Source organism: Cherax quadricarinatus, chromosome 36 (genome assembly GCF_038502225.1).
Source record: "Cherax quadricarinatus isolate ZL_2023a chromosome 36, ASM3850222v1, whole genome shotgun sequence".
In the NCBI taxonomy this organism is placed as follows: domain Eukaryota; kingdom Metazoa; phylum Arthropoda; class Malacostraca; order Decapoda; family Parastacidae; genus Cherax; species Cherax quadricarinatus.
In genome coordinates this window covers 23,649,029-23,676,849 of record NC_091327.1, presented here as the reverse complement: position 1 = coordinate 23,676,849, position 27,821 = coordinate 23,649,029, and the positions used below count along the sequence as shown (strand labels likewise).

General features: G+C 39.2%; 1 protein-coding gene across 1 annotated transcript; it reads right to left on the bottom strand.

Annotated features, from left to right (window-relative positions):
- Positions 1–449: 449 nt before the first annotated feature.
- LOC128691280 (protein phosphatase inhibitor 2-like) lies at positions 450–27,098 on the bottom strand. Its single transcript, XM_053780111.2, has 4 exons — positions 26,942–27,098; positions 16,978–17,145; positions 15,425–15,519; positions 450–862 (listed from the first exon to the last, which is right to left on the bottom strand). Exons 1-4 carry the CDS (start codon positions 27,022–27,024, stop codon positions 606–608), a joined length of 603 nt encoding a protein of 200 aa, XP_053636086.2. The 5' UTR covers positions 27,025–27,098; the 3' UTR covers positions 450–605.
- Positions 27,099–27,821: the final 723 nt, after the last annotated feature.

Below are 27,821 nucleotides of genomic sequence, written 5' to 3'. Positions count from 1 at the left end.
TCTGATTACTTGAGATATTACAAGAAACCTTGTCTCCAAGATCTTCATGATGATGTTTTCATGTACTGTACTATCTATTCCCAATTATATGGTTCTCACCATTACAGTAACAAATTTTTGCTGATGAAATTAGTTACAATAATTTACCCTCACACAGATATAAAAATTGTACTCAGATAATGTGTCAAGACTTTGCTAATAAGCTTCTTTCCTATATAGCTGTCAAGTATCACATTTACTAAAACAGTTAAAAGAATGGGCTTCTGATATGAAGCTTTATCCTTTGAAACATGATAACACATTACCTTTTTTTTTTTTTGCCTCTAACACCACCTACACAAGTGATAAATTTAATCTGTAATTGTGATTCAATGTTCCAGTATCAGGGAAAACTCCTGTAACTGTTATTGCAATGAATTGTGTAATGGTTTAAAATAAATAAAAAATGATTGATGACTTGTCATTATCTATTTTGAAGGTATGAGGTCAAGTGTGAGAAGGGTATATAGGAATAGTAACTACAGCAATAGAAGTCCAACATGTTAGCAAGGGCTACAACTGGAGTGTTTTTGCCTTCCACTCAAACTGTCCATATCTGCAGACCCTCAGTCCCCCGATACTTCCTCTTCACCTACAGCCATGTCTTCCCCTCGACTTGCCAAAATTTTATTTCGATCCTCGTCCATCTCTTCCATTGTATTGTCCTTCACTTCTTTACTCTCCGTCTCGTCCGCATCTTTTAATTCTTCGTCCTCCTCCTCATCATCCTCATCATCATTTTGCATTAACTTTCGTGCAAGCTTTACAGCATAAAACTCATTGTAATGTTGTTTCCTTTTCATTTCAAAAATTTTTCTCTTCTCTGGAAATAACAATTCGAGTGTAAGTTCTGAAATCGTGGCAAAGTAAAACTAAATTATAATATAATTACAATATAGTGGGGAACAAGAGGGCAGGTGTAGTCTCATGGTAATCGTTTTTGGTTGGCAGCACCATATTTAGAGGTTGGAGAGGAAAGGAGAGATCTTGGTGGGAGGAGGGATAGAGGGTGGGAGGGGGTAGATGGAAGAGGAGGAAAAGGAGGTGAAAGAACAGTTGTAGAAAAAGGAAGGAAAGAAGGGTGGGAAGGTAAGTAGAGAAAATAAACAAGGGAGTGTGAGAGTATCCTGAAAACCACCAGTCTAACAGCATTTATTAATTTCAGGGCTGAGTCACGTGTACATTTTTTTTGTACCATACTAGCTGTCTCCCACTGAGGTAGGGTGATCCAAAAAGAAGAAACACTTTCATCATTTATTCACTATCTTCCCAAAAGTGTGTACACCTGTATATTTATGGACAATATGCTACTGAAAGAACTAGATTAAAAAAAAAATAGCATAACACTAAGCGTGTAAGTACCTGTGCCTGTAAGAACTGTAATCCACAACCATATAGAATCCTTTGTTTAAAAATGCAAGAGGACCACACACACACACAATAGTTAAAGCTACCCCTGAATAAAAAAAACAAATTATGTAATAAGTACATGATGAAAAAAATACAACACTTTTACAATAGGTCAAAATACTGTATAACAATTCTATTTGATTTCCCTTTATAAGGAGAAACATGAAAATAAGTCATTGTCCAACTATATTAGGTTACCTTAGGTTAATTATGTTACTTATTTAAGTACGAGTGAATTTTTTTTTTTTTTCAAGTCGGCTGTCTACCACCTAGGCAGGGTGACCCAAAAAGAAAGAAAATCCGCAAAATGAAAATACTTTCATCGTCATTCAACACTTTCACCTCACTCATACATAATCACTTTTTGCAGAGGTGCCCAGATACAACAGTTTAGAAGCATATATAAAAATACCATATAAAAAGTGATCTGAAATAATAAACTCCCTATAGAATATAATATCAGGGTCCCAATATATATATATGGGAAGTCTGAATGTGCGTGGATGTTGTGCAAATGATAAGAAAGAGATGATTGTGGATGTTATGAATGAGAAGAAACTGGATGTCCTGGCTTTAAGTGAAACAAAGCTGAAGGGGGTGGGAGAGTTTCAATGGAGAGGAATAAATGGGATTAGATCAGGGGTTTCAAATAGAGTTAGAGCTACAGAAGGAGTAGCAATAATGTTGAAGGATAAGCTATGGCAGTAAAAGAGGGACTATAAATGTATTAATTCAAGGATTATGTGGACTAAAATAAAGATTGGATGTGAAAAGTGGGTTATAATAAGTGTGTATGCACCTGGAGAAGAGAGAAGTGTAGAGGAGAGAGAGATATTTTGGGAAATGTTGAGTGAATGCGTGGGGAGTTTTGAATCAAATGTGAGAGTAATGGTGGTTGGGGATTTCAATGCTAAAGTGGGTAAAAATGTTATGGAGGGAGTAGTAGGTAAATTTGGGGTGCCAGGGGTAAATGTAAATGGGGAGCCTTTAATTGAGCTGTGTGTAGAAAGAAATTTGGTAATAAGTAATACATATTTTATGAAAAAGAGGATAAATAAATATACAAGGTATGATGTAGCACATAATGAAAGTAGTTTGTTAGATTATGTATTGGTGGATAAAAGGTTGATGGGTAGGCTCCAGGATGTACATGTTTATAGAGGGGTAACTGATATATCGGATCATTATTTAGTTGTAGCTACAGTTAGAGTAAGAGGTAGATGGGAAAAGAGGAAGGTGGCAACAAGTAAGAGGGAGGTGAAAGTGTATAAACTAAGGGAGGAGGAAGTTCGGGTGAGATATAAGCGACTATTGGCAGAAAGGTGGGCTAGTGCAAAGATGAGTAGTGGGGGGGTTGAAGAGGGTTGGAATAGTTTTAAAAATGCAGTATTAGAATGTGGGGCAGAAGTTTGTGGTTATAGGAGGGTGGGGGCAGGAGGAAAGAGGAGTGATTGGTGGAATGATGAAGTAAAGGGTGTGATAAAAGAGAAAAAGGTAGCTTACGAGAGGTTTTTACAAAGCAGAAGTGTTATAAGAAGAGCAGAGTATATGGAGAGTAAAAGAAAGGTGAAGAGAGTGGTGAGAGAGTGCAAAAGGAGAGCAGATGAAAGAGTTAAGTTAAGAAAGCCTAGGGAAAATATGGACTTGTCAGTTAAAAACAGAGTAGGGGAGTTAGTAGATGGGGAGAGGGAGGTATTAGGTAGATGGCGACAATATTTTCAGGAACTTTTAAATGTTCAGGAAGAAAGGGAGGCGGTAATTTCATGCACTGGCCAGGGAGGTATACCATCTTTTAGGAGTGAAGGAGTGAAGAATGTAAGTGTGGTGGAGGTACGTGAGGCATTACGTAGAATGAAAGGGGGTAAAGCAGCTGGAACTTATGGGATCATGACAGAAATGTTAAAAGCAGGGGGGGGATATAGTGTTGGAGTGGTTGGTACTTTTGTTTAATAAATGTATGAAAGAGGGGAAGGTACCTAGGGATTGGCGGAGAGCATGTATAGTCCCTTTATATAAAGGGAAGGGGGACAAAAGAGATTGTAAAAATTATAGAGGAATAAGTTTACTGAGTATACCAGGAAAAGTATACGGTAGGGTTATAATTGAAAGAATTAGAGGCAAGACAGAATGTAGAATTGCGGATGAGCAAGGAGGCTTCAGAGTGGGTAGGGGATGTGTAGATCAAGTGTTTACATTGAAGCATATATGTGAACAGTATTTAGATAGAGGTAGGGAAGTTTTTATTGCATTTATGGATTTAGAAAAGGCATATGATAGAGTGGATAGAGGAGCAATGTGGCAGATGTTGCAAGTATATGGAATAGGTGGTAAGTTATTAAATGCTGTAAAGAGTTTTTATGAGGATAGTGAGGCTCAGGTTAGGGTGTGTAGAAGAGAGGGAGAATACTTCCCGGTAAAAGTAGGTCTTAGACAGGGATGTGTAATGTCACCATGGTTGTTTAATATATTTATAGATGGGGTTGTAAAAGAAGTAAATGCTAGGGTGTTCGGGAGAGGGATGGGATTAAATTATGGGGAATCAAATTCAAAATGGGAATTGACACAGTTACTTTTTGCTGATGATACTGTGCTTATGGGAGATTCTAAAGAAAAATTGCAAAGGTTAGTGGATGAGTTTGAGAATGTGTGTAAAGGTAGAAAGTTGAAAGTGAACATAGAAAAGAGTAAGGTGATGAGGGTATCAAATGATTTAGATAAAGAAAAATTGGATATCAAATTGGGGAGGAGGAGTATGGAAGAAGTGAATGTTTTCAGATACTTGGGAGCTGACGTGTCGGCGGATGGATTTATGAAGGATGAGATTAATCACAGAATTGATGAGGGAAAAAAGGTGAGTGGTGCGTTGAGGTATATGTGGAGTCAAAAAATGTTATCTATGGAGGCAAAGAAGGGAATGTATGAAAGTATAGTAGTACCAACACTCTTATATGGATGTGAAGCTTGGGTGGTAAATGCAGCAGCGAGGAGACGGTTGGAGGCAGTGGAGATGTCCCGTCTAAGGGCAATGTGTGGTGTAAATATTATGCAGAAAATTCGGAGTGTGAAAATTAGGAGGTGTGGAGTTAATAAAAGCATTAGTCAGGGCAGAAGAGGGGTTGTTGAGGTGGTTTGGTCATTTAGAGAGAATGGATCAAAGTAGAATGACATGGAAAGCATATAAATCTATAGGGGAAGGAAAGAGGGGTAGGGGTCGTCCTCGAAAGGGGTTGGAAAGAGGGGGTAAAGGAGGTTTTGTGGGCGTGGGGCTTGGACTTCCAGCAAGCATGCATGAGCGTGTTAGATAGGAGTGAATGGAGACGAATGATACTTGGGACCTGACGATCTGTTGGAGTGTGAGCAGGGTAATATTTAGTGAAGGGATTCAGGGAAACCGGTTATTTTCATATAGTCGGACTTGAGTCCTGGAAATGGGAAGTACAATGCCTGCACTTTAAAGGAGGGGTTTGGGATATTGGCAGTTTGGAGGGATATGTTGTGTATCTTTATACGTATATGCTTCTAAACTGTTGTATTCTGAGCACCTCTGCAAAAGCAGTGATAATGTGTGTGGTGAAAGTGTTGAATGATGATGAAAGTATTTTCTTTTTGGGGATTTTCTTTCTTTTTTGGGTCACCCTGCCTCGGTGGGAGACGGCCGACTTGTTGAAGAAAAAAATTATATATATATATATATTTTATTTTATTATCACACTGGCCGATTCCCACCAAGGCAGGGTGGCCCGAAAAAGAAAAACTTTCACCATCATTCACTCCATCACTGTCTTGCCAGAAGGGTGCTTTACACTACAGCTTTTAAACTGCAACATTAACACCCCTCCTTCAGAGTGCAGGCACTGTACTTCCCATCTCCAGGACTCAAGTCCGGCCTGCCGGTTTCCCTGAATCCCTTCATAAATGTTACTTTGCTCACACTCCAACAGCACGTCAAGTATTAAAAACCATTTGTCTCCATTCACTCCTATCAAACACGCTCACGCATGCCTGCTGGAAGTCCAAGCCCCTCGCACACAAAACCTCCTTTACCCCCTCCCTCCAACCTTTCCTAGGCCGACCCCTACCCCGCCTTCCTTCCACTACAGACTGATACACTCTTGAAGTCATTCTGTTTCGCTCCATTCTCTCTACATGTCCGAACCACCTCAACAACCCTTCCTCAGCCCTCTGGACAACAGTTTTGGTAATCCCGCACCTCCTCCTAACTTCCAAACTACGAATTCTCTGCATTATATTCACACCACACATTGCCCTGAGACATGACATCTCCACTGCCTCCAGCCTTCTCCTCGCTGCAACATTCATCACCCACGCTTCACACCCATATAAGAGCGTTGGTAAAACTATACTCTCATACATTCCCCTCTTTGCCTCCAAGGACAAAGTTCTTTGTCTCCACAGACTCCTAAGTGCACCACTCACTCTTTTTCCCTCATCAATTCTATGATTCACCTCATCTTTCATAGACCCATCCGCTGACACGTCCACTCCCAAATATCTGAATACGTTCACCTCCTCCATACTCTCTCCCTCCAATCTGATATCCAATCTTTCATCACCTAATCTTTTTGTTATCCTCATAACCTTACTCTTTCCTGTATTCACCTTTAATTTTCTTCTTTTGCACACCCTACCAAATTCATCCACCAATCTCTGCAACTTCTCTTCAGAATCTCCCAAGAGCACAGTGTCATCAGCAAAGAGCAGCTGTGACAACTCCCACTTTGTGTGTGATTCTTTATCTTTTAACTCCACGCCTCTTGCCAAGACCCTCGCATTTACTTCTCTTACAACCCCATCTATAAATATATTAAACAACCACGGTGACATCACACATCCTTGTCTAAGGCCTACTTTTACTGGGAAAAAATTTCCCTCTTTCCTACATACTCTAACTTGAGCCTCACTATCCTCGTAAAAACTCTTCACTGCTTTCAGTAACCTACCTCCTACACCATACACCTGCAACATCTGCCACATTGCCCCCCTATCCACCCTGTCATACGCCTTTTCCAAATCCATAAATGCCACAAAGACCTCTTTAGCCTTATCTAAATACTGTTCACTTATATGTTTCACTGTAAACACCTGGTCCACACACCCCCTACCTTTCCTAAAGCCTCCTTGTTCATCTGCTATCCTATTCTCCGTCTTACTCTTAATTCTTTCAATTATAACTCTACCATACACTTTACCAGGTATACTCAACAGACTTATCCCCCTATAATTTTTGCACTCTCTTTTATCCCCTTTGCCTTTATACAAAGGAACTATGCATGCTCTCTGCCAATCCCTAGGTACCTTACCCTCTTCCATACATTTATTAAATAATTGCACCAACCACTCCAAAACTATATCCCCACCTGCTTTTAACATTTCTATCTTTATCCCATCAATCCCGGCTGCCTTACCCCCTTTCATTTTACCTACTGCCTCACGAACTTCCCCCACACTCACAACTGGCTCTTCCTCACTCCTACAAGATGTTATTCCTCCTTGCCCTATACACGAAATCACAGCTTCCCTATCTTCATCAACATTTAACAATTCCTCAAAATATTCCCTCCATCTTCCCAATACCTCTAACTCTCCATTTAATAACTCTCCTCTCCTATTTTTAACTGACAAATCCATTTGTTCTCTAGGCTTTCTTAACTTGTTAATCTCACTCCAAAACTTTTTCTTATTTTCAACAAAATTTGTTGATAACATCTCACCCACTCTCTCATTTGCTCTCTTTTTACATTGCTTCACCACTCTCTTAACCTCTCTCTTTTTCTCCATATACTCTTCCCTCCTTGCATCACTTCTACTTTGTAAAAACTTCTCATATGCTAACTTTTTTCTCCCTTACTACTCTCTTTACATCATCATTCCACCAATCGCTCCTCTTCCCTCCTGCACCCACTTTCCTGTAACCACAAACTTCTGCTGAACACTCTAACACTACATTTTTAAACCTACCCCATACCTCTTCGACCCCATTGCCTATGCTCTCATTAGCCCATCTATCCTCCAATAGCTGTTTATATCTTACCCTAACTGCCTCCTCTTTTAGTTTATAAACCTTCACCTCTCTCTTCCCTGATGCTTCTATTCTCCTTGTATCCCATCTACCTTTTACTCTCAGTGTAGCTACAACTAGAAAGTGATCTGATATATCTGTGGCCCCTCTATAAACATGTACATCCTGAAGTCTACTCAACAGTCTTTTATCTACCAATACATAATCCAACAAACTACTGTCATTTCGCCCTACATCATATCTTGTATACTTATTTATCCTCTTTTTCTTAAAATATGTATTACCTATAACTAAACCCCTTTCTATACAAAGTTCAATCAAAGGGCTCCCATTATCATTTACACCTGGCACCCCAAACTTACCTACCACACCCTCTCTAAAAGTTTCTCCTACTTTAGCATTCAGGTCCCCTACCACAATTACTCTCTCACTTGGTTCAAAGGCTCCTATACATTCACTTAACATCTCCCAAAATCTCTCTCTCTCCTCTGCATTCCTCTCTTCTCCAGGTGCATACACGCTTATTATGACCCACTTCTCGCATCCAACCTTTACTTTAATCCACATAATTCTTGAATTTACACATTCATATTCTCTTTTCTCCTTCCATAACTGATCATTTAACATTACTGCTACCCCTTCCTTTGCTCTAACTCTCTCAGATACTCCAGATTTAATCCCATTTATTTCCCCCCACTGAAACTCTCCTACCCCCTTCAGCTTTGTTTCGCTTAGGGCCAGGACATCCAACTTCTTTTCATTCATAACATCAGCAATCATCTGTTTCTTGTCATCCGCACTACATCCACGCACATTTAAGCATCCCAGTTTTATAAAGTTTTTCTTCTTCTCTTTTTTAGTAAATGTCTACAGGAGAAGGGGTTACTAGCCCATTGCTCCCGGCATTTTAGTCGCCTCATACGACACGCATGGCTTACGGAGGAAAGATTCTTTTCCACTTCCCCATGGACAATAGAAGAAATAAAGAAGAACAAGAGCTATTTAGAAAAAGGAGAAAAACCTAGATGTATGTATATATATATGCATGTGCGTGTCTGTGAAGTGTGACCAAAGTGTAAGTAGGAGTAGCAAGATATCCCTGTTATCTAGCGTGTTTATGAGACAGAAAAAGAAACCAGCAATCCTACCATCATGCAAAACAGTTACAGGTTTTTGTTTCACAGTCATCTGGCAGGACGGTAGTACTTCCCTGGGTGGTTGCTGTCTACCAACCTACTACTATATATATATATATATAGAGAGAGATAGAGAGAGATAGAGAGAGAGAGAGAGAGAGAGAGAGAGAGAGAGATAGAGAGAGATAGAGAGAGAGAGAGAGAGAGAGAGATAGAGAGAGATAGAGAGAGATAGAGAGAGAGAGAGATAGAGAGAGAGAGAGAGAGAGAGAGAGAGAGAGAGAGAGAGAGAGAGAGAGAGAGAAGATATAAAGAGAGAGAGAGAGATAGAGAGAGATGATTTCAATGCTAAAGTGGGTAAAAATGTTATGGAAGGAGTAGAAGGTAAATTTGGGGTGCCAGGGGTAAATGTAAATGGGGAGCCTTTAATTGAGCTATGTGTAGAAAGAAATTTGGTAATAAGTAATACATATTTTATGAAAAAGAGGATAAATAAATATACAAGGTATGATGTAGCACGTAATGAAAGTAGTTTATTAGATTATGTATTGGTGGATAAAAGGTTGATGGGTAGGCTCCAGGATGTACATGTTTATAGAGGGGCAACTGATATATCGGATCATTATTTAGTTGTAGCTACAGTTAGAGTAAGAGGTAGATGGGAAAAGAGGAAGGTGGCAACAACAAGTAAGAGGGAGGTGAAAGTGTATAAACTAAGGGAGGAGGAAGTTCGGGTGAGATATAAGCGACTATTGGCAGAAAGGTGGGCTAGTGCAAAGATGAGTAGTGGGGGGGGGGTTAAAGAGGGTTGGAATAGTTTTAAAAATGCAGTATTAGAATGTGGGGCAGAAGTTTGTGGTTATAGGAGGGTGGGGGCAGGAGGAAAGAGGAGTGATTGGTGGAATGATGAAGTAAAGGGTGTGATAAAAGAGAAAAAGGTAGCTTATGAGAGGTTTTTACAAAGCAGAAGTGTTATAAGAAGAGCAGAGTATATGGAGAGTAAAAGAAAGGTAAAGAGAGTGGTGAGAGAGTGCAAAAGGAGAGCAGATGATAGAGTGGGAGAGGCACTGTCAAGAAATTTTAATGAAAATAAGAAAAAATTTTGGAGCGAGTTAAACAAGTTAAGAAAGCCTAGGGAAAATATGGATTTGTCAGTTAAAAACAGAGTAGGGGAGTTAGTAGATGGGGAGATGGAGGTATTGGGTAGATGGCGAGAATATTTTGAGGAACTTTTAAATGTTAAGGAAGAAACAGAGGCAGTAATTTCATGCACTGGTCAGGGAGGTATACCATCTTTTAGGAGTGAAGAAGAGCAGAATGTAAGTGTGGGGGAGGTACGTGAGGCATTACGTTAAAAAAAAGAGGGAAAATTAAAAAGAAACGGAATTGATGGGATCATGACAGAAATGTTAAAAGCAGGGGTTTGGGTGTTAGTTGGTTGGTACTTTTGTTTATAAATGTATGAAAAAAGGGGAAAAGGGGCCCAGGGTTGGCAGGGGCATGTATAAAACCCTTTTATATAAAGGAAAGAGGACAAAAGGGGAAATGTAAAAATTTAGAGGAAAACACGGTATACCAGGGAAAAGGGGGTTTCAGTAGGGTTTATAATTGAAAAAATTTGAGGTAAAAACAGAATGTAAGGTTGGGGTGAGCAAGGGGGGTTTTTTTTTTAAATGGATTTTGGGGGTGTGTGGTCAATTTTTTACATTGAAAAAAAATATGTGAACAGTATTTGGGAAAAAAGATAGGAAAGTTTTTTTGCATTTTGGTTTAAAAAGGCATATGATAAGTTTGGGTAGAGGAAAACAAATTTGGGAGATTTTGAAATATATGGAATAGGGGGTAAGTTATTAAATGCTGTAAAAAAAGGTTTTTTTGAGGATAGTGAGGCTCAGGTTGAGATTGTGTAGAAAGGGGGAGACCCACTTCCCGGTTGTGGGTCTTAGACAGGGATGTGTAATGTCACCATGGTTGTTTAATATATTTATAGAAAGGGGTTGTAAAAGGGAAATAAATGCTAGGGTGTTTGGGAAGGGGGGGGATTAAAAATTTTGGGGGAAACAAAATTTAAAAAAGGGAAACCAAATTACTTTTCTGATGATACTTTCTTATGGGAAATTCTAAAGAAAAATTAAAAGTTAGTGGATGAGTTTGGGAATGTGTGTAAAAAGGGAGAAAATTGGAAAATGAACATAGAAGAAATGAGTGATGAGGGTGTCAAATGATTTAGATAAAAAAAAATTGGAATTTTCAAATTGGGGGAGGAGTATGGAAAAGTGAATGTTTTTCAAAATCGGGGGTCGAACGTGTGTGGGGTGGATTTATGAAGGATGAGGTTAATCATAAATATCTTTATGTGTGTATGCTTCTATATATATATATATATATATATATATATATATATATATATATATATATATATATATATATTATATATATATATATATTATATATATATATATATATATATATATATATATATATATATATATATATATATATATATATATATATATATATATATATATATATATATATATATATAAAGTAATTTCTGTGTCCATAACACCTGTGTGTCTTCAAGACCACAACACATTTACAAGAAAATCATATAATACTCAAAACATGGAAATAAGTCACTGACTACGTGTATATTGGATTACACCTAATTCAATCTGCCTAATGTATTTTTTGAAAGAATTCCACTGGTATTATGAAATTGTTATGAATTTAGAATGAATAAGGCATTTTGCTGCCAGTTCCACACTATTTGCTAGTTGGGAAGCTGCTGGTGGAACAACAGGTCCTGGTTTCATTGTTTGCTTATGATAGTTAGGCAGTGTTATGCATGATGCAATATGTGGACCAGTCTGGTCAGATTTTTTTTTCCAAGGCATGAAGAGATTGTACGAGACCCAAACATTTGTGCTGAGGATAAAAATACAGTGGAACCTCGACTTATGAGTTTAATCTGTTCTGTGACCTAGCTTGTAGCTCAATTTGCTCATATATCAAATCAATTTTCCTCATTTGAATTAACTGAAATGCCTTTAATCCGTTCCAGAGACTTCCTGCTCTCGGAAGGCAGGACAAAATACTTCAATATAATGCTAATATCAACACTATGGCTTATTTATCTATCACAATTGATCTAATATGACATAATCAACAATATAAATAACGGTGGAAATAAATGGTATAAAATACCGACACAATGGAAATATAAACACAAATGCAGTATAATGTGATCCTTTATTGACTACGTTTCGCCCACACAGTGGGCTTTTTCAAGTCACAAACAGAACTACCTGGGGTGGAAGGAACGCGAGTATTTATAGTCCGGTTCAGAATGCTGAGGTCAGGTGAAGAATGCTGCATCTGATGATGTACCGAGTGGGGTTATAGAGTCTAAAAACTTGGGTAGCTTGGAAAGGAGATTGGATAAGTTTGTGAGCAGACCTTCTACAGTGTTCTTATGTGGGATAGCGATGAAGAAGTTTCTTGGCAAGTGGTTCAGCTATGTTATAGAAGCCACTATTCTGGTTGAAGTTGTCGGATATAGAAATAAGTGATGATTCCAGGATTCTTCGGTATTGAGTGTTGTCTTCTGTGGCGATAAGTCTTGAGTTTCTGTAGTTTATCAAGTGGTTGTGTGAATTACGGTGTTGTACGCAGGCATTCCTTGTGTCGTCAGACCTGCTTGCGTATTGGTGTTCTGAAACACGTGTTTGGAGGTCCCTTGATGTTTCGCCCACGTATAACTTGTTGCAGTCATTACAAGGGATTATGTATACCCCTGCAGAGGATGGAGGCTTGTCCTGTCTACTACTGGTGATGTCCTTGATGGTCATGGTTGTGGAGGTAGATACTTGGAATGATGTTTTGGCAAAGATGTTGGAAACATGTTTGGCAATGGAGTTGGTGGGAAGGACTATGCATCTCTTCTCGGCAGTGTCTTCTCTGGGTGTGTTGAAGATGTTTAATGCCCGCCGTCTGCAGTCTCTGATGAAATGACGAGGATAGTGGAGTTTAGAAAATATTTGTTCAATTATAGTGCATTCTTCCTCAAGGAACTCGTTGCTGCAGATTCTGAATGCACGCAGGAAGAAGCCTATAATTACACCACGTTTGGTTTTGGTGTCGTGGTGAGAGTAGAAGTGGAGAATATCGTTTTGGTTGGTGGGTTTTCGATAGACTTTAAAACGAAGTTCGTGGTCAGCTTTGCAGAGCAGGACATCAAGGAAAGGAAGAGTGTTGTTGACTTCTTCTTCAAGTGTGAACTGGATTGAAGGCTCGACCTGGTTGAGCTTGTCTTGGAGAGTTTGAACGTTGAAGCGTTTAGGAGTTATGAGGAGAATGTCGTCAACATAACGGAGCCAGGTGACAGACGAAGGAATAATGGTGGAGAAACGTTCGGCTTTTAAAGTCTATCGAAAACCCACCAACCAAAACGATCTTCTCCACTTCTACTCTCACCACGACACCAAAACCAAACGTGGTGTAATTATAGGCTTCTTCCTGCGTGCACTCAGAATCTGCAGCAACGAGTTCCTTGAGGAAGAATGCACTATAATTGAACAAATATTTTCTAAACTCCACTATCCTCGTCATTTCATCAGAGACTGCAGACGGCGGGCATTAAACATCTTCAACACACCCAGAGAAGACACTGCCGAGAAGAGATGCATAGTCCGTCCCACCAACTCCATTGCCAAACATGTTTCCAACATCTTTGCCAAAACATCATTCCAAGTATCTACCTCCACAACCACGACCATCAAGGACATCACCAGTAGTAGACAGGACAAGCCTCCATCCTCTGCAGGGGTATACATAATCCCTTGTAATGACTGCAACAAGTTATACGTGGGCGAAACATCAAGGGACCTCCAAACACGTGTTTCAGAACACCAATACGCAAGCAGGTCTGACGACACAAGGAATGCCTGCGTACAACACCGTAATTCACACAACCACTTGATAAACTACAGAAACTCAAGACTTATCGCCACAGAAGACAACACTCAATACCGAAGAATCCTGGAATCATCACTTATTTCTATATCCGACAACTTCAACCAGAATAGTGGCTTCTATAACATAGCTGAACCACTTGCCAAGAAACTTCTTCATCGCTATCCCACATAAGAACACTGTAGAAGGTCTGCTCACAAACTTATCCAATCTCCTTTCCAAGCTACCCAAGTTTTTAGACTCTATAACCCCACTCGGTACATCATCAGATGCAGCATTCTTCACCTGACCTCAGCATTCTGAACCGGACTATAAATACTCGCGTTCCTTCCACCCCAGGTAGTTCTGTTTGTGACTTGAAAAAGCCCACTGTGTGGGCGAAACGTAGTCAATAAAGGATCACATTATACTGCATTTGTGTTTATATTTCCAATATAAATAACATAGAAACATGATATATTTACTCTAGAATGTGCAAAACAACCACTCTGAAAGAATAGAGAAATTCCAAGCGCTTTCATGACTACTCACATTATCAAGAAACTAGAATGAATAAAATATGTCACTATGTGATGAGTGGTGGTGGCCATTGCCACTGCCACACTGACAATATCTTCCCCTTCTGAAAACAGTGCTTTTGAGGCTAACTGCATTAGATCACTAGTTTCATAAGGAAAAAACTGAAACAATGTATTTATAAATAAGAAATATTGCATAAAACATAATAGAGAAAGTAAAGGAATACACTGGTTTTATAAAGTGTACATATGCTGGTGGAGGTGGAGGGTGGAAGATAGGCTACTTGCTACACTCTTAATACTACACTTTATCGCTGAACTTAATTGCTACACTCTTAATGCAAGGCAGTACCAGCATAGCAGAAGTACGTACTACACTCTTACTGCCTCGCAAACAACCCGTACACCTCACACCTCGCTCATGTTTATCTATGATTTTATGCTATAATTCCATGGACATCATCCTCTTTTTTTTCTCAGCACTGTCTTTTGCACTTACTTTCTTAAGACCCATGGTTAGAAAAAAGAAATTTGGCAACTACACAAAATGCAAGCAAAACATGAGAGAAATGCTTCCATGGCAATATAAACAGTGCACTGCACAGTTGGCAGCATTGAGAGGCTCTTGAGATAGGGAACTGAATCTGTGCTCTAGTTCCCTAAATTAATAATAATAACAATAACAATAATAATGAGGAGATTCAGAATGCCGCCAACTGGCGAAGGGAACTGTTTACCTCACTGTGGAAGCATTTCTCTTGTGTTTTGCTTGCATTTTGTGCAGTTATTTTGCCAGATTTTTTTTTCTAACCACGGGTCCTAAGAAAGTAAGTGCAAAGGACAGTGCTGAGAAGAAAAAATGGATGATGTTCATGGAATTAAAACATGAAATCATAGATGAACACAAGCCAGGTGTGAGGGTTGAGGGGGAAGCTCACTCATACCTTGGATTTTGGCTTGTAACTCAGAGCAAAAAACTGACCGAGCGACTGCTTGTATCTCGAAAAACTCCTATGTTGGGGCACTCGCAAGCTGAGGTTCCATTGTACTGGCAGGTGGCATATTTGAAGGCACAAAAAATTGTGCGTATTAGTAATTATTATGTCGGATAGTCATCACTTGCATGACAGTACATTGGACACAGTTAAAAGGTTAATATATAAATATGAAATACAAATGTCAAAGTAATAAATATAGCAGCAGACAGTATTTATGAAGTCAAATGAGGCAATCAGTGTACTACTGCTACACTTATGTACAGAGAAAGCAAGAAACCTGTTTTTTCCTTTTTATACACAAAAGTTTACCTCTCTCCTCAGGCGAGATGTCTTCATCCTCGCTCTCTTCTTCAACTTCTGGTACAATTAATGCTTTGGGAAGCTCATTGCCTCCCAACTGTATCCTGGAATACAATGAGCCAGCTACTATTAGTACATTCATGTAACTAGAGGGAAGGAGCAAGAAAGGGAGGTTTAAGAGAGTGCATGGTAAAAGATGCCAGCAGAAGACCCTTCAGCGAGACACCAAGTACGTATAGCCAAAAAAACCATACCCCCGGCCGGGATTGAACCCGCGGTCATAGAGTCTCAAAACTCCAGCCCGTCGCGTTAGCCACTAGACCAGCTAGCCACAATAAGATTCATCCAACTAGGTATATTTCTACACCATAGGAAAGTTAGCACAGGCACCTCTGTGACCACAAATGCAAGTTTTTACAGACGAATCTCCAGCTAGCGTGGCCGTGACGAACTCTAGCTCAAGTCCCTTCACTGCCGTCAACATGACTCAAGAAATCGTAATGACACGATTGCAAATAAACCATACCCCCGGCCGGGATTGAACCCGCGGTCATAGTCTCAAAACTCCAGCCCGTCGCGGGCATGGCGGGGGTATGGTTTATTTGTAATCGTGTCATTACGATTTCTTGAGTCATGTTGACGGCAGTGAAGGGACTTGAGCTAGAGTTCATCACGGCCACGCTAGCTGGAGATTCGTCTGTAAAAACTTGCATTTGTGGTCACAGAGGTGCCTGTGCTAACTTTCCTATGGTGTAGAAATATACCTAGTTGGATGAATCTTATTGTGGCTAGCTGGTCTAGTGGCTAACGCGACGGGCTGGAGTTTTGAGACTATGACCGCGGGTTCAATCCCGGCCGGGGGTATGGTTTATTTGCAATCGTGTCATTACGATTTCTTGAATCAAGTATAGCCAAGACTGCATACTACATGAAACTCCTATCTTTAGTTAATACTAGTGGAGTGCACAAGGGCACTGATTTAAAAGCTTTCCTCGCCTACCACTGAGTTACCTAAATGAATGCATTTTTGCACATATGTTTTCAAATTACTATGATGTCACAAAAGTATGAATTGATGAAGTCACTAGTGGACAAGAGGTTTTTCTAATAAAATACCATAACCAACATACTGTGCTATCATCTCATTTTCAGTGCACATCATCACTTCAAACATTCAGGCTGACAGTGTTTAGTGGAAAAGACAGCACCACCACAAGCTTTGGCCAAAGCAAAGTCAGAATTAGCAGAGAAACAGTGCACCTACATCTCCACTCTCCAAATATTACTATGTTGATAACATAACAGAAGCAGCAGCTGGCAGATGACTTGCCCATTTATTAATAGCTGCACAAATGAACTGGCAAATCATTTGGAGCATTGCACTCTGGTTCATGAGCCTTTTGAAAAGATCTAAAAATAAAGATTTCAGGCTAAGATTGTTCTGATTTGTCAACTGGCTTTTTTGTCACATTGTATGACAATCTATGCTTGCTTAAAAAAAATCTGTTTTATTTAAAACTCTTACCCTTTGCTGAAATAGTGAAAATGCATGAAATACTTACTTTTGGGCCAAAAGATCAGCATCAATACCATCATGTTCATCTCCTGAGTCACCATCCACATAATGCGCAAATGGTGTTTTAGGCTCCTCTATCTTCATGTGTCCATAGTCTTTGTCTTTGGGATGCAGGGTGGCTAGAATATTCATCTCGTCCCATTTTGTCCCTTTCCTATGCAAATTAAAATTAAAGCAATTAGCAATTTAAAAACTATTTTCATTTACTGCATCATGTGAAGTAATAAATGCTGCATCACTATATATACAAAAATCCTTACTACATTTATCAAATGCCACCGAGAAAAAGTGTACAATTCAGCAATTCAATAAATTACCTAACCACCAACTATACAAGATAATCAAGGCAGCATATTATATATAAAAAAGGAGCTATTTATCATTTATATCCACCATATACAGCGAGGTATCAAAACCAATCATACTTCTGTAAAAGGTTGTTCAAACTCAAAGCCAATAGTGACTTTCAGGGGAAGCTGCATAAAAGTTGGTACTTTATCAAGATACCTACAAGTATGTAAATAAGACACATGACATTTTAATCGGATTGATAAAGCTCCCCAGCAAGTCTCTTTTTTTTTTACAAGGTTAGCTGCAAAATGGGAGTCATGACTTTTTCCAACATCTGTACTAATCAAATGCAGTACCACAAGGCAGCAATGAGCAATGTGTATAAGTTGTACATGAAATTTGTGTCCAACATTTTATTTGTAACAGTAATTAAATTGATAATCGATATCAAAATATATTTTTACTTTTGTACATTGTTATCTATGTGCAAAAGTGAAATTATTACATGTTCCACAGAGAATATTCATTTGAACTTTGATTCAACTTAAGCAAGTGTTTTCTCAGTGACTTTTCTGGCTAGTAATGTGTCAGATTACTTTTTTTCAGTTTGCTCCTGCTGGCAAGGAGGGGGTTCTGGAATGACAGGTTCTAATAAGACATTGTGCATTAGCCACTAAAAATGTTTCAAGGATCTTGCCGCATATGAACGATGTTCCTTTTGTAACTGCACTGATCAATCAGTGTTTTTAAAGTGGATGTTTTTCCACAGTCAATGAAGGGGAGACTTCAGTTTGCCCACTCCTCAAAAAGCCTGTCCTTGATTCAGAAAACATGTCTAACTATTATCATATTTCTAATCTTATGTTCCTTCCCAAATTGATTGAATGTGCTATTTTTGATCAAGCATTTCTTTTTTTTTTTTTTTTTGGAGTGGAGAAATGTTTCACCCTGTAGGTATTCAGTGTGTGTCTGCTATTTCATTTAAGGGAGACTTCTTTGTGTCAAGTTTAAAATGATTTGGTGATAAACACACTTTTTTGAAAATGAATAACTGCTAGCTACTAATTTTGTTGGCCCCCTCTGATGCATTTGATACCAATGATCATGGATTAATGACGAGTGATCTTTTCAACTGTGGCCTTAGGGATACTGCATTGTTGTTTCTGCTGAATCATATCTAGTAGTAGTCAATGATTCTTGATCTGAGCTATCTCCTTTGCTTTACAGCAGGTATCGGCAACCTATGACCCATGGGCCAGATTTGGCCCATGATGCAAAATGCTCCAGCCTGCAGTCCCAAAGAGAAATACAGTGGACCCCCGCATAACGATTACCTCCGAATGTGACCAATTATGTAAGTGTATTTATGTAAGTGCGTTTGTACGTGTATGTTTGGGAGTCTGAAATGGACTAATCTACTTCACAATATTCCTTATGGGAATAAATTTGGTCAGTACTGGCACCTGAACATACTTATGGAGTGAAAAAATATCGTTAACCGGGGGTCCACTGTATTACATCAACTTGGCCCACAGACTTTTTTTTTTTTTTGAGGACTTCCATCATCTTGAATTCAAGAACAAGTGCAGACAGTGAAACTTGGCAAAACTATGATCAGCTGTGGTGGGTAGCGACTTTTTTTTTTTGTATCAGAGGTGTTACAAGCCCATATGTAAGCCTACGTATGTGTTAAAAAATTAAAAACAAGGAAATGCCAAAAACAAATAAAAAAAAGAAACATTTAGAATACTAATATATTCAGTAGACATAACTTTTCTTAATTAAATATATAAATATATGTCAAAGTTTAGTATGTATTATTATTACCTTTAATTATTAACTATGGCAATAGATGTGGCCACTATCCTCTCACATAGGCCCTGGCCCTTAGGCAGAACAACACTGGCGACCCCTGCTCTATAGCATTCCTCAGACCTCTGATCTTGGACCAGTAATGTTTGCTGTTTATGTTAGTGGCTTAACCTTACTGCTGGATGCCCATGGGATTCATTATTGCTTTTATGCTGATGATACACAGGTCTATTCATGGGTTTTAAATGTGGAAGATGAAAAAATCTGCTTTGGTTATCTTTTGCTGTACACTGTATATTCAGACTTGGATGGCAAATATACTGTAATTGAAATTAAATAGGGGTAAGATTGTCAGGAGAAAATCTAAGGGAAGTTCAGATTAAATATTTTGGTGTCTTGGATTGGCCAGTTTGCTAATTCACTTATTAACCCTTTGACTGTCGCGGTCATATATATATACGTCTTAAGAGGTACAGTGTTTGACGTATATATACTCAAATTCTAGCGGCTTCAAATCAAGCAGGAGAAAGCTGGTAGGCCCACATGTGAGAGAATGGGTCTGTGTGGTCAGTGTGCACCATATAAAAAAAATCCTGGAGCACGCAGTGCATGAGAAAAAAAAACTCAGACCCTTTTTTTTTAATTAAAATGCCGACTTTGTGGTCTATTTTCGTATAGTATTTATGGTTGTATTCTTGTTTTCTTGGTCTCATTTGATAGAATGGAAAACATATTATAGAAAGAGATGTGATTTTGATTGATTTTACTATAAAAAGTACCTGGAAATGGAGTTGGATTTTTGCCGATGTTCAAAAGTAAACAAATGATGCCATTGTCCAATAAATGTCCAACTAGCCATTCTAATATGCAGTCATGAATGGGTTGATGTTATTTATACAATTATTACAGTATTGTAGTAGTCTGCATAACAGTAAATCTTCTATTTTTTGTTTGACTAAAAATTCAAAATAGAAAGCAAGAGTAATATCAGAGGGGCCTGGAGACGTGACTGATGAACAAAGAAAATGTTATTTTAGAGCCAGGAATGTCTGCATTGTTCATTCTGGACCTTATTTTGAAATTATCATATTTTTTAATTTTCGTGAAATTGGCCAAATTGCAAATTTCTGACCATGTTATTGGGTAGTTGAAATCGGTAAATGAGCAGTTTCTTGTACTCAATCGATAGAAAAAATGGAGTTCTAAAGAAGCAGCTATGAGTTTGGTCGACTGGAACAATGGAATTAGCCGAAAATAGGGCTCAAAGTGAGCGAAATCGCCAATTTGTAAATATCGCCGAGGTCGCTAACTTCGCAAGCGTAATTCCGTCAGTTTTCCATCAAATTTCGTGTTTTGGCGTCATTACAATCGGGAAAAGATTCTCTATCATTTCATAATTTTTTTTTTTTTTTTTAAATTTTGCGACACCAGGAGACACCTCAGGATTGGGGATTGCGACAGTCAAAGGGTTAAATTGGTGTCATTATTTCAACTGAAATGTTTTGACTATGCCTTCACTGTGCAGCCTAAGTTGCTAATTACCTGGAGTTTACCTGGAGAGAGTTTCGGGGGTCAACGCCCCCGCGGCCCGGTCTGTGACCAGGCCTCCTGGTGGATCAGCGCCTGATACATGGCTGATACATCGGAGTAAGTTTAGCCTATATAGATCAAATGTGTTAAGGCACTGTCAGTTTGCAGCCAGTGGGATCTAGGTGTCTACCTGGATTCTTAACTATCATTTGTTGGACAATAACCAGACTGTTAAATCATGCAATTTTCATATTCATATTCTGTATGCAGTCAGAAAATACCTTGAAAAGCAGAGTATGTTGGTTTTTATCCATGTACGTATTTGCTTCTTTCAAAATGATTTTTACAAGGTGCCCCATGGCCTGGTGGCTAAAGCTCTCGCTTCACACGGCAAGGGTCCAGGTTCGATTCCCGGCGAGGGTAGAAACACTGGGCATGTTTTCTTACACAAGTTGTCTATGTTCCCCATCAGTAAAATGGAAACCTGGGTATTAGTCAACTGGTGTGGGTCACATCCTAGGACAAAACTGACCTAATTTGCCCGAAATGCTCTTCATAAAAAGTGTCATTGATGTCAGCTAGGCCTGTATATCTTGTACATGTACATGTTGAAATAGATGTATTTTTTTTTATTATTAACACATCGGCCGATTTCCACCAAGGCAGGGTGGCCCGAAAAAGAAAAACTTTCATCATCATTCACTATCACTGTCTTGCCAGAGGGGTGTTTTACACTACAGTTATAAAACTGCAACATTAACACCCCTCCTTCAGAATGCAGGCACTGTACTTCCCATCTCCAGGACTCCAGTCTCGCCTGCCGGTATCCCTGAATCCCTTCATAAATGTTACTTTGCTCACACTCCTAAAGATTGTCAAGTATTAAAAACCATTTGTCTCCATTTATGCCTATCAAATACGCTCACGCATGCTTGCTGGCAGTTCAATCCCCTCGCACACAAAACCTCCTTTACCCCCTCCCTCCAACCTTTCCTAGGCCGACCCCTACTCCGCCTTCCCTCCACTACAGATTTATACTCTCGAAGTAATTCTGTTTTGTTCCATTCTCTCTACATGTCCGAACCACCTCAGCAACCCTTCCTCAGCCCTCTGGATAAGAGTTTTGGTAATCATGCACCTCCTCCTAATTTCCAAACTACGAATTGTCTGCATTATATTCACACCACACTGCCCTCAGACATGACATCTCCACTGCCTCCAGCCTTCTCCTCGTTGCAACATTCACCACCCATGCTTCACACCCATATAAGTGTTGGTATAACTATACTCTCACCCTTTTCCCCTAATCAATTCTATGATTCACCTCATTCTTCATAGACCCATCTGCTGACATGTCCACTCCTAAATATCTGAATACATTCACCTCCTCCATACTCTCTCCCTCCAATCTGATATTAAATTATTATTATTATATTTGCTTGTCTGTGGGTTTGCCTAACTACTTGGGCATGTTTCCTTTCTCTCAAGGATCCCATTGGAAGTCACTTTGACTTTTTTTGGGGTTATCCCAGGTAATTTACACTATGTGCCTATATAAACTTACTTCAGTCTGTTCTGAATCAAGCAGCTAGACTGATATTTTCACTCCTCATTGGGATTCCTACTTGAATGAGCTGCATTGGCTCCTTATCAAGGTAAGAGCTGAATTTATTAATGGATAGTGAATTTATTAACATTTAAAGATGTTAGGTTTAATGAACCCAAGCATCTTGCTGATATGCCTGTACTTTCTACATTGGACACAGGAATGTTTCTGCAAATTGCTGCCAACCCTCTTTAAGAGTGAATGAATCTCGTGTTGTTGGGGGAGAAATCGCTTGCAGAAAGTACCTTTTCTTATGTAGCTCCTAGAATGTTCAAGAGGCTTCCAGTGCCTGTTAAGAGTTAGAAATTAGTTCATAATTTTCAAGTCTCAGTTGAAAGCATGTTTGTTTTCCAGAGCTTATGTTCCAGATGATCAGCTGGGCTGTGGTTTGTACATTGGATTGTGTGCAGCCAGCAGTAACAGCCTGGTTGATCAGGCCCTGATCCACCATGAGGCCTGGTCACAGACAGGGCCGTAGGGGCGTTGACCCCCAGAACTCTCTCCAGGTAAACTGTCACTCTTGAATATAAACTTTAGCATTTCATCGCTGTTGTTACATTTATGGTTTGGTGTGCAAACGCTTCTGAATTTCATTAAAGAACAGACACTAAAAAATAACAATTCACAAATTATTATTACAGTATTACAGGAGGGCTCCACTTATACAGCAGGTTAGGTTCTGGGCTACTGCTGTAAAGTGAAAATCACTCTAAAGTGAAAAATAGCTATGAAGTCAATCATAACCTCGTTTCACTTTCAAATGCACACAAAAGCTCAGTGGTCTGGTGGCTAAAGCTCCCGCTTCGCACACAGAGGGCCTGGGTTCGATTCCTGGCGGGGGGAAACATTTTGACACATTTCCTTACACCTGTTGTCCTGTTCACCTAGGAGCAAATAGGTACCTGGGTGTTAGTCGACTGGTGTGGGTCGCATCCTGGGGGACAAGACTGAGGACCCCAATGGAAATAAGTTAGTCCTTGATGATGCACTGACTTTCTTGGGTTATCCTGGGTGGCTAACCCTCCAGGGTTAAAAATCTCAATGAAATCTTATTTCTTAAGTGAGCAATACAGCTGTGTAAAAAATATATACATGTATATATATAGTACACATATTACTTACCTTATAATATTTTCATCCTTACAGTGAGTAGTGAATATATTTATTGTAGGAAGTCTGAAGAAATGAAGAATGGGCATAATTGAAAACCACTGTATTTGTGAAATGCTGTTAGGTGGGGCCTGTCTGTATGTAAGCTACATTACATATTTTTTTATGAACAAAGTTATATGTTTGGGATATGTATTACAGTAGCTGGGCAAAAGTCGTCTTCTTAGTCTTTTATGCAATTTACACAAGGGACTATCTATGGAAAAATAACTGGTCGATTTTTAAATTTGGGGTGTCCTGTGGCTCATTTGATAAAGTCCTCAGCTTACATACTGAGTATCTGTGGTTTGATCCCCACCATAGGTGGAAATGCTGTATGTGTTTCTTTACACTTGTTGCCCCTGTTCACCTAGCAGCAAGTAGGTGCCTGGGTGTTAGTCAACTGCTGTGGGTCGCAATCTGGGGGACAAAATTAAAGAACCCCCAATGGGTATAAGACAGTTCCCAATGATACACTGCCTTTACAGGGTTATCCTGAGTGCCTAACCCTCCAAGTTAAAAATGCATAATATATATATCTGTAGACAGATATATATATTATGTAACCAATTTTATAAATGTTGGGATACTCCAGGTAAATTTATATGTCACATATATTTAGTCTAAGTTATCCAGTGAAGTTACTGAATCTCCCAGATACTGACATAAGCAAGTTATCCAGGAGTGTGGTTCAGTGATTTCATAAATTATAACAATTTACTCTATATAATTTGTCTATTTTAGATTATATTGTGTTAAATCAAGTTGCTGCTTGCCACTAATTCTACTAAAATCATATATGGTAAAATTCTTCACTCATCAAAAGAAAAATACCCAAAATTACTGACTGACCAGTGATCTGACAGTGACTGAGATAACTATGAAATACATAGGAAGATAACTTGTAAAAATTATGCAAGATTTATATTACAGTGGAACCTCAAAAATCGAACTTAATCCGTTCCAGGAGCTAGTTCTAAATTCGAAAAGTCTGAAATTCAAAGCAATATTTCCCATAAGAAATAATGGAAATACAATTAATTCGTTCTAGAAACCCAAAAATATTCACACAAAAAATACATTTTAGAGAGATTAATTACAGTTTTACATACAACAAATAGTACTATAGGAGGAGGAGAGAGGGAGTTGGGGTTAGTGTTTGGAAGGAGAATCCCCCTCCATGAGGACTTCAGGTAAAGCCCTCTCTGGGGTTACTTCCCTTCTCTGTCTTTTATTGCCACTAGGACCAGCTTGAGAGTCACTGGACCCCTGTCTCACAAAATAACTGTCCACAGTCCTCTGTTTCTGGTGCCTCTGTAACAATTCCTTAAAATGGGACATGGTTCTGTCACTGAACTTGTTGCAAAGATGGCTTGTTTCAGCTTGCTCAGGGTGGTACTTCTGCACAAACATTTGGACATCATTCCACTTGGCACAAATCTCCTTAATCTTTGAAGAAGGCACCTCATCCACTCCCTACATTAACACCTTTCGCAACATCAGCTTCCTTGATTTGTTCTTTGACAGGATAGAACCGATGGTCGAATTGTTTTTCCCATACGTCCTGGCAAGCTCAACAAGTCTCACACCACTCTCATACTTCTGTATTATTTCCTTCTTCACATCTATGGTGTTTCTCACTTTCTTTACCACAGGGGTACCACTAGCAAGTTTCTTTGGGCCCATGGCAGCTTATTTCAGTCCCACAAGCACTAAACACGAAATAATCGTAAAATGCGTGAATGAGAGCGCAGGTTAGTGTTCATTCAAGCATAAACAAAGCTAGACTGCTCACGGCGCCTGTGCGGGGACGCGGACAGAGTGGGCGGCAGACAGGTCCCATACCCGGCGATCCGAAAATAGAGGCGCGTTCGATCATAGGGACACAGTTTGTCCGAAAAAATGGTCCTATTTTCGAAATGTTCGATATGTGATACATTCGATTTTTGAGGTTCCACTGTATTACATTTGTGGGGAAGAACTAAATTTGTAAGGGTCTTAAGGTGTCCCGTAGCTCAATCGCTAGCGCACTCAGCTCAAACACTGAGGTCTGGGGTTCGAATCTCCTCTGGTATGGCTGTAAAACATTAGGGACGTGTTTCCATAAGACACCTGCTGTCCCTGTCCCTGTTCACCCTTCAGTTTAAAATGGGTACCTGGGTGTTAGTCGACTGGTGTGGGTCGCATCCTGGCTGAAATGCTCAGCATAACAAGTGGCTTTCTATGTAGTAGTATGTCACTGATGACAGCTAGGCTTACATACCATGCATAAAGATATTATTATTATTAATTATTATTATTATTATTAAATAAGTTTATTCAGGTATACACAAATAGTTACATAGATTATCATACATAGCAGCATATGTGTAAAGTACCTAGGATAACCCAAAAAAGTCAGAGTGAGTTATTTCCACTGGGGCCTTTTAATACCTTATTATTATACAATGTAAGAGATATCTTATTATATTAAAAAGGATATATAATAGGAATAAGGTAAATAGAGTTACTGACATTTACACGTTTGTTATTAATAAAATAAAAAATCATTCTCCTCCCTCTCTGTTGCTACATTCATTAGGTACCTTTTGGTGCTCTTCTTGAACTGGTTCATGCTATGACTGGCTTTGACATGTGCATGCAGTCTGTTCCATTCCTTTATTGCTGTACAATAAAAGGTATTTGAAGCCTGGCCACCGACTGTGGGTACTACAAAGTTGTGCTCTCTCCCTCTAAGTACTATGGTTGCTTTGGTTCCCAGCCTTGACAAAATTAGCAGCAAGATATTCTGGACACTATTATTATTACCTGGGGGAATGGGAGGCAATTAAATTTGATCCAAGGAGAGAAGAGGCCCAACTCCTTGGATTCAAAGGCACTCACCAACATTAAGATTTATATACATTTGTTTGGACAAGACAGACAAAACGAAGACACTGGTAGATTTAAAATTTTGGGATACCCTAGGTTAAGTCGTCATAAAATATCATAGTTTGTATCAATATATCAATTACATTTACTCGAGTTGAAATACAAATATCTTAACTGTACAGTAATTAATTCCGTATAATGTATGACTTGTCCAAATAAAGTAACTTCCTTCATGTTGGCTCGCCAGCTAGTTAACTTTAGCCTTGACCTGGCATACACCTGCTGTTCCTTCGGTTATCTTATTCAAGATAACTGCAATAATTCTCATGTAATTTTCCATGGTAGAATAACCTATGTGTAACTAATCTTAATATAGCTAATATAATTTAGTGTTGCTTCACTGCCTTTACCTTGAACCCGCCCCCCCTTTCCTACCTATAGGCCCTGTCTCATTTATGTACTCCCATGCAAAAATTTTTGTACACGTTCCTGTATTAGGCATTTTGGATTTGGTGGCACTAAGTGGAGGCTAACTAAATTATAATTCTGCCTTGGACATTTCAATAATAACCTAAACATAGTCAAGCGAGAGACAAGTGTGAGGACATTACTCTTACCTGTCACTCACATGACCTCCCTCCTCACACCATACTATTAAACAACTCTACTTCCTCAAACAATTATCACTTACTCTCTTTGTCTCTCGTTTCCTTCAAAACTCGACGAATTTTTCAGTATGCCCTTTCTGGGCTTCTTATTGAGGTTGTCGGCCATTGCCACAATAGAGAGAGAGAAGAGAGCACCTCCATGAGTGGCTCACACCTCTGTCTTCACCCAATGGTAACATTTGTTCAATAACCACAGCTGGCGCGAATTTTGGATTGCAAAATTGTGCAGCACATTAAGTCATCCAAGATAAGATCGCCTTTATTTATATTAGATATGTATACGTTCATATTAACCTCTGCTGAAAGTTTCTAAAATGTTTGAATTAAGTATGATTACTGATACATAGTTGTGATGAATTATAAATATTTAATATAGGATTACCTAAAAACTCAGTTGGGTTTATTTTTATTTGGATTTCAAAGCAGTGCGACGTTTAAAATATAAACATTACAAATGTTTTAGTAGTGGTAAGACTGAACACATTTTCCTTTACGGTATCATTCAGGTCAATTAAAATTTTAAGTTTCTTAATGGAAGGGAAACCCTTGGTGGGCGGGATCATTGAAACACTGAGGCCAGCACTATATGTAAGACTTCTGCTATCCGGTAAGTAGTTACACAAGCCTGAGCTGTTTCAACCTTAATATGTATTAACGTATTCTTATATGGCAAAACTCAAACTTATTATCAGGGTTGGTGAGGGGCTCTTGATTTAGGGAATTGGATCTGTACTCCAGTTCCCTAAATTAAGCCTGAATGCCTTCCACATCCCCCCCCCCAGGTGCTGTATAATCCTCCGGGTTTAGCGCTTCCCCTTTACCTGGAGAGAGTTCCGGGGGTCAACGCCCCCGCGGCCCGGTCTGTGACCAGGCCTCCTGGTGGATCAGAGCCTGATCAACCAG